Here is a 15,396-nt window from a genome sequence, read left to right as displayed (position 1 = left end):
CACCAACGCCGCCTTGCTACAGTTTCTGCAGAATATAGTTGACATCCCAGGTTAGGGCACAATCGGGTGAGATGATAACTATATGGTTGCGTCGCTGATAGACGTAAATAATGTTTATATATTATTACACATGTGCTATGGGGACCTATATATATTATATACTATTATCGTCATCGATATCATCAACGTAGATAGTGTACACATCACATGTATCTATGTTTACAGAATAATGACTACGTGCTTCAGTAGAGTGAGGAAGAATAATGCAATTTACCATGCATCGTGGACCACCCTGTACTGCCTATTCACCACGCTTATGTGAGCAAATATTATATTATATGTATTATATTCATATTCTGTGGTTCTGTGTGTGTGTGTGGGGGGGGGGGAGGATATATGTTATTATTATGTCCATTGGTTTAATCTAATCATAGTTTTATGCATATTAACTTTTTATTTTTTACCATAATTTATATTATATTATATTTATCATATTATTAGCGCATAAATTCCTTATCTGTATGAAATATCATCGAAAGTATTCTCTATATCAATAATTATGATAATGAAATTAAAAATTTCTATAAGTCACAATCCGCGAATTAAATTAAAGTTTTTGAAGTCAATATTATTAAAACCATTGTTTTTAGAAGTCAATACATCTGTTTTTACAATTGGACGATTTTTGTTGTCTCTTCAAAGTGGCAAATTCCTAAATACTGTTTTATGTGTGTGCGTACATCACGTTTAGCTGATTCTATGAGCTGACCCCCTGCTTCCAGTAATTTACATATTTAATAAGAATAGAAACAATAAATGTAATATTAAATGGATGAAACAAAAATGCGTAAGAGAGAAATATCTTGTGATTAAAATTAAAAAAACATAAGATGACTTTATACCTTTATTCAAAAAGAAGTGTATCTGCCTAACCATCTCGGGGGGTGTGATCTATCCTATCGTTATATATAAAGTTGGTACATATTGAAAGTTGATGATGGCGAGTGGTCATTCCGTAAATACGGAGTGATGAATAAATAATAAAGAAAAAAGCCTAAGTGATAAAAACGTTCTTTCATTGAGATATACAATTATCTGACCTATGTGTACACAACCTGAAGTTCTTATGCATTTTCAACGAGAGGTTGTAAATATTTGTTTAATTCGTTAAAAGAAGATAAAATAAATGTTTAGAGAAAGATCAAAAACGAAAATTAAAATAATTATACGTCCTATATTTTCAACGAGTTACGCACATTTTATAATCATAATATTATTATTTTATATTATTGTTCTATATTATTTTATTATATTATTGTCAATAAACTTTCCGAGGTTCCGTATCATAATATTATAACGTATAGATCGATTAGGGAGAGTTCAAACAACATGCCACCGCAACATTCACCCACACACGCACGCACAATAATAATATATATTATATTGTATTCAAACCATTACTCGTTTCTCTAAACTTCGTATAATACAGCATATCTGATACAATGACACACGCCACACTAGCCTACCGATTTTGAGTTTACCATAAACAAATTTGACTCACAATATTTTCGTACTCAATTTGTACATATACGCCAAAAGAGATGTATACAAAGAAAGATCGGGCGATGGGCTAGCGTGACGTATAATGTGATATACCTACAACCTACCTATTTATTTTTTTCTAAATGTTTACATAGTATTTAGTAGGTACCATTATAATATTATTATACAACAAACGGCGCGTGTTGCACGTGCATATCAAAATATACACATAATTCGTATATAGCTTAGAGTGAAGAGAGAGTGTGTGTGGTTCGTTTAAAGTTTATAGACGAGCATTATTCGTGAGTGGCGGCGGAGGAAAATTACACAGTTTCTTCGTCTTTTCATGCTATGTGCGTTGTATGTGTGAATTTCCACATTTAGATCACTTAAACTTTAAACGCATATATTGATATATCTACTATAAACTCAATGATGTAAAGCCATACAGCGATATAAATATATATTTTGTAGTAATATATATATTGTATATTATATTTTACACAGTAATACCAGAGTTTTTGTTCGATAAACTCTTTTGAAATGTATAAATGACTTAAATTATAATATGGCATACATATCGCACATATACAAAAAATTATAATTATTATAATGACGTGCTGTATACACTCGTATGTTTAATCCTCATTTAAATTGAGCATAATACGAGTATATTATATTATACCATAAAATATTTAAAATTATAACATTCACCTTAAAGTTAATAATATGTAAAATATTATCCGAGAAGTATTTATAGTAAAAATAAATAAAACTATTAAATTAAAAAGTAAAACAAATTTAGTCTATTGAAGGTTATAATATCATGAATTTTTGATGTAAAAAGCAGTAATAACCGAAAAATTGTTTCAAGTGAGTTATCGAAAAAAATATAGATGGTATTTTTATTATTTTATTATATGTTATTATTGTATGAATATACTATGTTTTGCATGAGAAATGAGAAAATTATTTAATTTTGACGTATTTATAGACACACGTGTATTCAGCAGTTTTATTTCGAGTTTATGAAAAACAAATTTTGCATAATGAATATTATAGTAATTGATTCTCATAATATGTTTATAATAACTGTAATAATTCTATCATTGTAACACAACTACATTTAGGCAAACAATTTCTCATTTTTACTATTCATACCGAAATATTTTATCAAGTTTGTATCCTTACATACGTAATATCTAACCAGCTAAATCAAAATATAATATTTTCCTATTACATTCCCATGAATAAAAATTGTTGAATATGTCAATTCATTATGAGATTTTCATCGAAATGATTAGTTCTGTGTTGGTGTGTTTTTTTTTTTTAAATTAAAGATGAGGATATGGGTACTAACATAGATATTATGTATATTAAAAAATGTAGTGAACTGATTTACCGTGAAGACTACATAATACCTTCAGTTAAAAAAGAAATTCACCTCTTGTAGAATAATACATCTGTCGTTCAATTATATAGATGAGAAAATATTGTATTCATGTATATTTTTATATAATATTCTACGTTAAATATAAAACACAACACCTATTAATAATGATAATGCTCTTGCATATCACAATGCCGTGCCTATATTATTTTATGATGTAACAATGTATAACACCAGAGTTGAGAATTTCACACGATTGTTGTACAAATAATTATTACAACACTAATTTTTGTATAAAAATATTGATGATTTTTTTATAATTATAAAAAATAATATACGAAGTACATGTTGTTATGATAATAACAAATTATAGTAATATATAGTTATTATTTTATGTATATTTATATTATATAATAAAAAATCATCAACTCACCTCCGTAATTCGGTCTTACTCTTTTGTCGTAACTACCGCTGAATGAATCGAGTATGGCCGATATGTTCACGTCTCCGTACATACTACTGCTGAAACAAATCGATAAAATCGTCACAGTGTGTTTGTTCATGAAAATGACCATCGTGCGAGATTATCATTTGGTATCTCACACGAAAATCGTATTCAGTGTGGTCTAGTGTATTATAAAATATTTATGTTACGCTATAGCATGTAAAATATATTGTATCAACCACATTTACAACATATTATTGTAAAATACACGAAACGAATAACGTTGACATTTAATGACTGTAAGTTGCAAGTATACGCATAATTTATATTCATGTAATATTTAATTTTTTTTTTTTGTTGCATTATTATATCATAAGAACAATTAAAATAGTTTAGGAAATATTATATGATATATCTACATACTAATTTATATTTTTGCCTTTTGGTAGTATGTTAGTTGTTGTTAGATATAATTTATTTAAAAAAAAAATTAATATATCATGATGAAGGCAGAAGAAGCAAAAATTTCAAATAGTATGTACCTACACAATGTAGGTGTACAATACAGTGAGTCTATTCTCAATGTATTATTAAATACTTTATCCATTTGATAGAAATACAGTTTATAGTAGGAATGAAAAATATGATGACATCATGAAAAACATCTGACGGAAAATTTGCATATAAGAATCATACATAATATTACTGTGACTATTACTGTATTACTATATTACTGTTTAATAACAGATTAACTACTACCTTCAGTTAGAAAATAAATATATTATTAAGTTGATTAAAAGTGAAATTAGATAAGGTTAACGACTGCACAATAGAGATGAATGGAATAAATATATTTTTTGTAGTTGCTCTAAATCAATGTTTCGATAAGTGGCTAGGTAATTAATTCCTCAAAATAAACATAATAGTACGGGATTCTTCTGTTTGTATTTGTTGTAAGAATAAGATACTGCCGTCGTGTGGGTGAGACCTTTTTAAAATTGAGAGGTCCGACACGGATGGGTTGAAATAATGTTTCACCGACACGTCATCATAATATGTCCAACAAATATTTACTTTCCCGAGCAGTTATTACTTTCTCGGTATCTAACTGTATATTATCTTAGGGTATCGATACGCGATGCGTGTTTTCCGGGAAATGACACGCGTGTGTGTGTATAGAACTGTCAACACAAAGTGTGTTTGAAACAAAGTTCGTCTAGACTCATCGGCACGCGTTTCAATACAGTTTTGTTTAAAAATATGACATGATAATTTGTAATATTTAACATAGGTAATATTATTATAACATCATAATATCATTCGTGCACTATTTTTAATTTTAACAATACATTATATTATGTATACTAAATAATTAAATTATTAATAGCTTCTATAACACTTATTAGTGCGATGAGTATTAAGAGAACGTATCACTGGCATAATATTATGTTGTCTCTATCTTACAAGTGAGTAACATATACGCTCAGCAGATCACATGTAGGATGTAGCTAATAGCTATTCAATGTTGTTTGTAAGTCTTGTATAAAATAATGCTCATAACTCATTTAAGAACTGAATTATTTAAAAAAAATCCTCATACAAGCATAAATAATGTTCATATCATCAAACTTCATAAGAAATCAATTCTTTCTAATTTTTAAACAGATGAAACTATGTGCGATATGCTTAGCGAAAATTTACTATGTTATGCATTTGTCAGACTGAGACAATAAATATCAGTATCAAGTCCTTTAAAAGTATATAGGTTGATATTTTAAATCCAATAGTATTAACTAAATACTATTATTAATAGTCTATTAACTATTAATATGTTTTTAAACGTATTAAAATCTCATAATTTTTTTTTCAATTTCTTCTTATCGTTATAATTTTTTAACTTTCTTAGTCGTTTCAATGGCGAACGTATTTAATTTAATATTCAAAAGAAAAATATTATTTTTTGAAAAAATGTCAAACCAAGTTTGATACTTCCCAAGATGATATTTATTTACCGTTGAAATAATCTCTCTGTTATAATAATATGGAGCAGCTACTATTGTTATATTGGTCGGGCAATCGACATCCAATGTCCATGCAGTATCGCACACGCCGTAATAGTTAGGACAACGGAACAAAATTCAAGATAACGAATCAGAGTTTACTGCACACGGATTTTTCTTTTCTTTTTCTTTTTTGAGATTTTGCCAAGATTGGTAAGGCCATGCGGGGAGTCAGCCGATACATTTTATATTGTATCCATATTAGATGTACTCAATGCAGTATGGGAATCGGATAATGGAAAAGTTCGTGTAACACGCTTTGATAGATTTATGAAAGACGTGATATATTTTTATCTAGAATTTAAACCACTCGTCCGTCACTACAATAATAATATAATATTATACCTAAGATTGTTGTTATCATTATTGAATAACTGTTACAACCATAGCATGATGTATTTACCATCATATTGTTATTAAATATCATCAATCCGGTGGGAAATCAAAGTTGATTAAAAGTGATATATATTTACTGCATGTGATTAATTGATTACGTACTATACAATCAATGGTTTAAATAAAATGTTTTAACAATATATAAATGAATCTATTATTATTGTGATGTATTATGCACACCAAACATTAAAGCCTACACGTTATACTATAATGATATGATACGTACCTATAATCGAATGCAATTCAAATCGAAGCAATTAATATTATTCTATAATTTTAACACGCACTGTCTTCTTTGCTTCAGAAACTATTCACTACATGTTTTATAATTTTATGCTGTTATGTCTGGTTATACTGATAATATCCCCCCTCCCCCGATGATGATAAGATTACAGACAAATTGTAGCAACTTGAAAGATTAATTCACAACCACAAAAGTTATCCAACGATTGAGGAAAAAGAATAGCAAAAAATACACTGAATAAGATTGAACGCATGAAATTACAATAATAAAAAATAAAACTATATTTTATCCAAAAAACAAAGCGGGGAACAAGAAAAATCAATTAAACGTTATAAGCTGACGACGATAAGAGCGGCGATTAATCAGTCCAAAGAATTATCTCTCGGTAAACTGCAGCAGCGGTTTATTGCTCTATACATTAAACCGTAAGTTTTTTCGAGCATTATCCGGTTGAGCACTCTTCAGACGATTTCAAAGATTTTTTAGGTACAAGCATTCAAATTTATTAACTAACAAACTTAGATTATACTTTAAATACTAATGTTATATAATAAGTGAGGTACTTACGCCTTATTAACAATGTTTAAACTAAATGCGTTGATTTTTAATTACTAGAAATTTCTAATATTATTGTGTATTTTACTCTGTATTGCACTTCGTATTATCAAATAAAAAGTATACTTCAAGGAAATATTTGAAAAGATAAACTCAAATCTCAGAAAAAAAAGAGTTCCCCGGAAATCTTAAATAAAGTATCATGATTTTAGTTTCTTAGTCAAGCAGGGTAATTATGTATGTGTCGTACCTATAATTCTGAAGACACTTTTTAGTAAACTGCATTTCCATTCAATAAATTTTCTGGTAGAAAAATGAATCTTGTTACTTTTTGGTGAACAAAATTAAAAATTCATACTCGTAGTGCTTTTTTATAATATTGGAAATAAACAAAACCAAATTAAAGAAAATGGGAATTTTTGTACAAAACAAGTTTTTGATCTCTATTTCTTTTTCTATTTTGTAATTTAAAAAAAAAAATAACTGCGTACTTGAAATTTTTACCAAAATATTAATATGTATTATCATTTTCAATAATATTTTATGGTTAAATATTTTTATTCCATAGGAATAATTTTAAGTATAGTTTATAAATATTTAAGATTTTTAATTTTTTTTTGTTTTAATTATCTAAATATGCTAGTTAAATAAGCTTAAAAATATAGTTTAAAATTCCTCATTTTTTGTGGAATCAAAAAGAAAAAGTTAGGCGTAATTTGGTATCGCTCATAAGTCAATAACAATATTATATATCTATATAGGCACGTATACATATTATATATTAATGTGATATAATAGAGTTTAGTTACTAATGACTAACTTCAGGTACGATTTTAATATAAGTTATAGCATTAGATTTCGTGTAACCGAAAAGTAAGTTTAGTTTTTTATTCAATCCCTTTAAGTTTCTATAGGTTTGTTCATAATCATATAATAACAGCAAAGGTTTAATTCAAATCTATGAAGAAAAAAATCATCCATTAAGATGAAATTTCTTATTGGATGACGTTCCATTGTTGATGATGTGATTGTTTATATCTTGGTAACCATAGTAGCTATCCATAAGGGTTCAAGCGCTTTCAATGTATCATTGAATTTTATTTTTCAATTACTATTATAATAACGCAAGCAAACATAGTTACGTAGGTGTTACTATGAAGAAAGAGTTTAAGGTAGTTATAATTAACTTTTAATAATAACTTTAAATATACGTCGTGTTAATGGCTCGTTAGACATTGTGATGTATTGTGCTAGTGTTGAAATAAGATATATAGATATATAGGTATCAAAATAAAATATTGAGCTAAACTATAATTAGAAGTTGTGATATTTGGCCGAATAATAAAATCATGACCAATTCACCCAACGGACGATATTTTTTTTTTTGTATGGCGCTATGCTCGGGAGTAGGCACGAAGGCTTAGTTCAGACACCTATTTGGCAGAATTTCTATTGGGGCACCCGTAGGTTTCTGCCATGCCCCGGAGAGGGGTATGGCGGCACTTGTTCTCCGGACACCGTGACTTGCTCAGAGAAAAATGTCGCCCGATGGTCGAGGATCGAACCCGGTCCGGCTGAGCCACTGCCGACGTGTTAGACCAGCTCGGCCACCTCGTCCCCGGACGATAATAAAACGACGGGTTTGAGAAAAACTATGCACCTTCAACTTTTGGCTCTTTACAGCAGTCGTCGAAATAATATAATAAGTGCACTGTGTGGTTTCGGAAGGGTAGAAATGAGTTCGCAGACTTTAGATGAATCTATATCTATAACAAACGCGCGTCGCGTAACCTACTAATAATAATAACATTATGCGTATACGATGTCGTATAATATTGCATGTTATATTCAATATTGTAACACATTTTGCGTGGTTTTATGTATCGGAAGATTTTCGCGGCTATAGAACACATGTTGCTCGAAAGTTAAAACTTTTTACGTACTCGTCGGTTTCTCGTCGATATTTACACGAAGTGTATATAAACAATAATATTATATAATATTGTATGCGAAGGCGAAAAACCGATTCACACACACGCATACGTAACATTGTACAACAATGTACATATAGTATTCTGATGATATTATTTCTCCGGTTCGAAAAATAAATAAACAGCATTACGTCATGCGCAAAAACACTCGAAAAGTCCACACTCAAATAGAGAGTCCACGTATACATATTGTGTTTGTGTGTGTGTACATGTATGTGTATATAAGTGTTTTGAAAATGATGGGAAATGACGGGAATAAGACCGTCGATCGACAGTTTAGTGTTAAAACATTGTTGCTGGCTCTGACATTCTACTTTGAACGTGGTATAGACGTATAGTGTGAATGCAGCGCGCGTAGGCGTAGTGTTCGATGACTTTTCCGATCGAATATTTCATAATATATATTACGTAGTACACAGGTACGTGAATATAGCGATAATATTATTATAACGAACGAGCGACGGATCTTAACTGTCAAAAATATATGAGAATTATTCTCGATGATATATATATATATATATATATTTTTTTTATATTATTAAATTATATTCTAATTTTATTATGAATAATAAAAACTAAAAGACTTACGTATTTTTCTACACATAATTAATACATGACAAAAATAAAAAGAATAAAATTATACCTAAATAGAATGGTTATAGATATACATATTTATGCATTTATAATTAAAAAAAATTTCTACAATATTCATTTTATTTCTCTCGGATAAAGATAGTACAATATTTTAAGATAAATATGATACATGGTTTTGGAAATAATGAGGAATAAAAAATAAGTCTTTATTTCAGATATTATGATTATTTATTTCAATGGAAATATTAGATGTTATTAATACTCATCTGCCATCGCATACAATACATTTTTTAGCAACCACTTCTAAACGATTTTATATTATAAGAAACGCGAAATAATGGTTTTTTTCCGGTTTAGGTAAACTGAAAAAATATTAAATATTTTGATATTAATTGTGGATCTCTATAATAGCAGACTTATAATTTTTTTTTTTTTTTTTTAACAGAAAAAAATTTAAACGAATACTTTGAAATCTGCAATGCAGGTGTAACTAGTGGGAGAGTTAAGCAAAAATTAAATTTTTGTCATCATATTGAGGATTTCAATAGGGCCGGACCCAAATTAGATTGACGCATATAATTCGCATGTATCCCTCGATTTTTTTTACTGTCTTATTAACATAAAATAATAATATTATTATAATAGTTTTTGCTAATAATATTATAATAATATTATTATAATATTATTAGCAAAAACTCCATTGCACAACGTCCAAAGTTAAATAATTATTTTTATTTTTGCTAAGTCGTGGTGTCTAAATTAATTTTATTTTAATTTTATTATTTATGGAATTAATTATTGATAAAAGTGACATTATATTATAGAATTGTATTATAATAAACTATTTTTTTTGCAGTCAAATATTTTAAGTATTATTTACAAATATTGTCTTAATATAAATTAATTTACATTTTTGATAATAAATGATTACAATTTAATTATTTTTATTAATTTATTTATTATTCTCATTAACTACTATAATATTCGTCAGATAGATACATGATTTTGTTAAATGTGAATAATATTAACTTAAAAACCAGCCAACTTCGAGTTAAAGGAGTGTCTGCAAAAATCACTTAAACATAATATACGTTTATTGTCCGTGAGTGATCAATTTTTTATATTGTACAATTTAAAGCCATAGTATCAATAATTTTAATAATATATCTCCTTATGTATTAAATTATTAAAAACCATTCTTTTAATTTGTTTTAAAGAATTTCTTTTCTTTTTATTGGATATTACTATATTATTATAGTAGTAGTATAATAATATAGTACGAATTGTTAGATTTTTAACATCTTAATCAATTTAAAAAGAAAATGCAGTAAAGATTAATCTTTAAATAGGTCTAGTTCAGCGGATTTTGTGTTTAGATCTTTATGTTTAGTTATAATTACTTTAAAAAGAAGACCTATTCCCAAATATAATATTTTTAAAAATAAAAATTGTACAGCAGTGTGGTCGCCAACAGTGGAATTTATAATATTAAATGATTCAATAGACGTGTGGTAAGATTCTCCATAGCATGTCAAAAAAGTGTCTATCCCGCCCAATACAATCCAACCGATATATTGAGAGTTTTTAAATTAAAAAACAAACGGTATAATATATGCACATATAACATAACATAAATAATATTTATTTAATCCAGTATTTTCTACGACAAAATAATACAAATACATTTTGCTGAGAAGGCAAAAAAGTCTTTTGTTTGTATAGAAAAAAAAAAACGAGTGAAATGAAAATTGAAATAAATATCCATCGATCGATTCATAATATATGTATAATGTGTTTATTTATCTGAATACACAATACTAGTGACGGTGACATGATTAATAATACAATTTAAATGCTTCCAAATCTTAAGTATCTACTACGCTACACGCTATTAAGACAAACAGATGGATTGAAAAATGGAAATCGAAACAATAACGACAATCAAAATATTTTTAAGCGACAGTCGAATATTTCTACAGGAAAAGAAAAAATCCGGGTGCCTACATTTTATGATATAGCTATACCTCAGCTGCGAAAACCGTAATCGTCTAAATGCCACGATGAGCGTGTCAATAACACACAATATTATTACAGGAGCGAAGGGGGACGCGCGCGCACCCGTTTGAGTTCCACTTGTATACGAAACGAAATACCTACGTACCGGACAACAAAAAATGTGTAATACCTACACTAGATGTTTGCTAGAATATATATATAAGTACTATTTTTGAATATCGATGCCGAACACTGCTTAAACCTTACCTATCCTATTATCCTAACCAAAAAAGTGGTATAACACGAGATCCGTGGCCACTTTGCTTCAAAAATTAGATGGTGTGATCTACATGTGTTCGGTCTCTCTCTCTCTCTCTCTCAAAAAAAAAAATAAACAAATATAGACTATTTTCTTCCCCCGTTAATTTTTCACCATTACCAAAATACGAAATTACCATCTTCTATAATTCATTTGAATACCTATTATTTTTTGTAGGAATGAATATTACAAATTATCGCGATAAAATGTGGTGGAATATTAATTTTTATTAGATATAATACATTTTGAGCTCTAAGATACGACTATGAACTTATAACTTAGGTATGTGAAATTATAAATGATCATACTTTACAGGTACCTAATCTTGTCCTTTTTTCTAAATTATAGAATCGGTGACTTAGAGTTCGACTATTTGGTGTCACAATTTCGTATGTAAAACGAATTATGATATACACGATTTTAAGAATTAAAACATGATTATATTATAGTTTTGATTTATTTTGAATAAAAATAGACTTAACAATAATACTGCCTAATAAAAAAAAAATGTGCGAAAAAAATTAATACTTTGTGTTTAGAAAAAAATTAAATAAAATGAAAACAGTAAATATCTCATCTTTGTAGAAAAATCGCGTTCCCACCTAAAAATACGTCTCCTGTTTATTGTGTAGGCCTAGCTATCACTCCATAACGAGGAGGTCTCCTGGAATATACAATAATAATAATATTTTTATGTGTAGTGGTACGTTACACTCGAGACCCGGGAATTGTGTGCGGAACGCGTTTCGAGGACATACCCTCACTATTAACATCTATATATATATATATACACCAACTCGAACGAGCTCTCTACGTCTCGAGGACGCGACAATGGTGGCGTCGTTTAAATAGTGGCTGTTAATAACGTTTATTATATTATTATTGTTATCATATTATTATCTGTATGTTCCCCCGAGTCCCTCGAAAGCGAGTGGGCTGCTCGAATAAGACGGATCTCCCCGAAAAAGCATTCTGCTTAACGCGAGTGTCACTATGTAGAATATATACACCACCACTGCACAGGTCCATTTTTTAAGTGCGAAAAGTATCGTCCACAAGGCCCTAAACCTACAACATATTTCGTCATCCTCATTTTGTTTTTGTGATATCTCGGAAAGTGTTTATACACAAACAATAATTGGTGCACAAACGATTCAGAACAGTCAAAATTACTCATTTCCAAAGTGCCCCCCCCCCCGCTCTACCGTTGCAATTTTCACTCGCAAATTTTCTTTTTGTGATATTTTAGTTAGTTTTTGACTTGGTTCATAAACGATGTGCAAAGTCTAAGTTTTGAGGAACACAGAACAACAAAAAACGGTATACTCACGCGGCGTTTGTGCAGGGTGTCGATGGAGCCCAGAAAGCGACGCAGGCCACCAGCCACGCGGACATACGGCGGACAGCAGCTGCCGATGACGAAGAAGAATAATTTTGCCGGCGCGTGGCAGCGGGCACGTGCTTCATTGCGGGCAATGGGTCAGCGGCCGGGTACGGTAGTCGGGCGCGGCTATCGGTGGCCACGGCGGCCCGCAGCCGGGATGGGTCGCGCCCGTGGCGGTCGTGTCGGCGGTGATGATGATGGTGATGGTGGTGATGATGACGGTGGTGGTGGTGACGGTAGTAGTTGTGGTGATAGTGGTGATGGTTGCGGTGATCGTGTTGGTGGTTCAGACCACGGCGATTGTGCTGAGGGTCGCCGGTGTGCCGGCACCGGCGTCGGTGGTGTCGGTAATACGACGGTGATAACCGCCGGCCACCACACGTCATCGTGGCAGGTACGGACGGTGATTGTGGTGCTGTCGGCGCGTCGTCGCGGTCGTCCCGCGGGCCAACCACCGATCTGGCACGGCCGTCGCCAGAGTACCATATACGGTAACGTCTTCGCCGCGGTCGTCGTCGCGGTCGTCGTAGTTGCGTGTACAAGTTTTGTGTGGAGGGGGGGGGAGGTTGGCCCGACCGCCGCCTTTTCCACTTCCGACGTTCCCGAGGGTCGTAGTCGGCCGGGTTAGTCGGTCGAAGGAAAACGTTCGCGATATCACTAAAACGCGACACGCGGTAAATCTACGCTGCTATTTTTCGGCTTGTCAAATGCGTATAACAACAACAACATCAATATAAATATACCTGTTTAACAGTGCGGCGGACGAGTTTAGCCGGGATATGTCCGCGGAGCCGGGCTCGCGTATACACACGTACACAACGTACCTATACGTGGTGCAGAGTGCGACGCGCGCGCCGTGCGCTTTGCGGACGATGCAGAGTGAGAGAGCGAGACTAATTTGGTACGAGAGAGTACGAGAGAGACCGCGCGCGCCCGAGCGGCCGATAAAGAGACGCCGCCGCGGAGCAGCGACAGTAGATGTGGAATAAAAAGGACCGGAAAAATAGGAAAAAGCGTGTTGGCACGCGCGTGCGTATTATTACATGTGCGGGAGTATAGGTGTGTGAGTGTGTGTGTGCGCGAGCGACCGTCCGTCCGCGAGCGCGATTGTCCGTGCGCGCCACGGTCCCGGAGAGCTTTCTCCAGGGTTGTTTGCGCGCTCCGGCAGCTGGGCGACGGGACGCCCCATACCGCTGCCGCCCGGGTATTCCGCTTGGCGCGCACCGTCACTTTCATAAGCTTTGCGGCGGCGGTGGTCCGGCACGTGGTGGCGGGGTTGGCGGCGGTCGCGCATAGTTGTACGCCGCGCGCGCCGTATTGATTCGGCACGGGCCGCCCGACACCCGGTCTTCCGTCCGCGCCGTCTGCGAGACCCCGTCTACGTCACCCACCTACACACTCGCGTAATATTCGCTCGCGACCTCCACCGCCGCCGCCGCCGCCACCTTGTGACGCCTCGCCTCGCCTTAAACCACCAACCCTCTGACCCTCCCTCTCACACCTATACTTCTCACGCGCTCATTCACATACGCCACCACCACCGACACCACCCAATTACCTTATATAGGTTTTTTCGATACACGTGCACCCGGGTGCGCTCGCGGCCCTAAACTTTTGATGAAAACACGCTCACCCCGCCGCTGTGCCTCGAAATATAATATTGTTGAATTATTATTATCGTCCTATTCGAGAATTATAAAATATTATTTAAAATACTCATCGCCCGATATTCCATTTTCATATATTTATGTTGTTAGGACTTTGGACTTAAAATATTACTGTTATCGGATATAATAGTACCATTTTCGTGTTAAAACGTATTTCGTATCCTCGAGTGTTATCTGCAAGATGGAGTGTGGTCTTTAGAGTTCGAACCACCCACATCCTACAATTAATCCGTAAAAACCCTGAATGCTTGTCTTTCAAAATAAATAAACGATATTCTAAATTCTAAATACGAATAACATAATATTGTATAGATACACACGTGTGTATAATAATTAAATTCATTCTCAGTATTTGCTACCTTTTTTTATTGGTAATAGACAAAAATCTATCAATTTAAAATTCCATAGCCCGTCTATGATTCTACCGAGTTGACATTTGAACACGTAACTATTTCTTCATATTCGAGAAGAAGCTTAAATTGTACTGATAATGATTAACTGAAAATAAATTGGCCGGTTAAAAGTTGATCGGAGGGCCGGGTCAACGCTCCCCGCGGCCCGCCTCCAGTCAGCCTATTCTGCGCAATTTTTATAAAAAGTTTTTTCCCTATTCTAAACGCATATATATATATTTGAACGGTTTGTTTGTACGGCTGTTTAATGTTCGTTTAAAACCTTCTCAGGAAGTTCAAAACGAATAACACTTATTGAATGTCGATTAGTCGACTGTAGAATATGCAATATAACTAATATTAATATGAAAGGCATATCTATACTCGTAAGTCATACAGCGGTGAATATGACAATAATAATA

The 15,396-nt window shown here is 32.6% G+C and overlaps 1 protein-coding gene across 4 annotated transcripts in view; it reads right to left on the bottom strand.

Annotated features, from left to right (window-relative positions):
- Positions 1–13,999, bottom strand: part of LOC107170691 (Resistant to dieldrin) — a 52,516-nt gene extending 38,517 nt beyond the window's left edge. Inside the window, exons 1-3 of one of the 4 annotated variants that reach the window (XM_089226662.1) lie at positions 13,659–13,996; positions 12,862–13,572; positions 3,366–3,451 (exon numbers count right to left, since the gene is read on the bottom strand). In XM_089226662.1, coding sequence (XP_089082788.1) covers positions 3,366–3,451; positions 12,862–13,301 — 526 coding nt within the window. In that variant the 5' untranslated portion in view covers positions 13,302–13,572; positions 13,659–13,996. Of the gene's footprint in view, positions 1–3,365; positions 3,452–12,861 lie in introns of all 4 variants that reach the window. The other 3 variants (XM_089226663.1, XM_089226666.1, XM_089226664.1) reach the window with 3 other exon arrangements.
- Between the last annotated feature and the right edge of the window lie 1,397 nt (positions 14,000–15,396).

This window comes from Diuraphis noxia, unplaced genomic scaffold, assembly GCF_037042655.1.
Source record: "Diuraphis noxia isolate RWA-SAM2 unplaced genomic scaffold, SU_Dnox_SAM2 contig0004, whole genome shotgun sequence".
Taxonomy (NCBI): domain Eukaryota; kingdom Metazoa; phylum Arthropoda; class Insecta; order Hemiptera; family Aphididae; genus Diuraphis; species Diuraphis noxia.
This window is presented reverse-complemented; position numbering and strand designations above follow the sequence as displayed.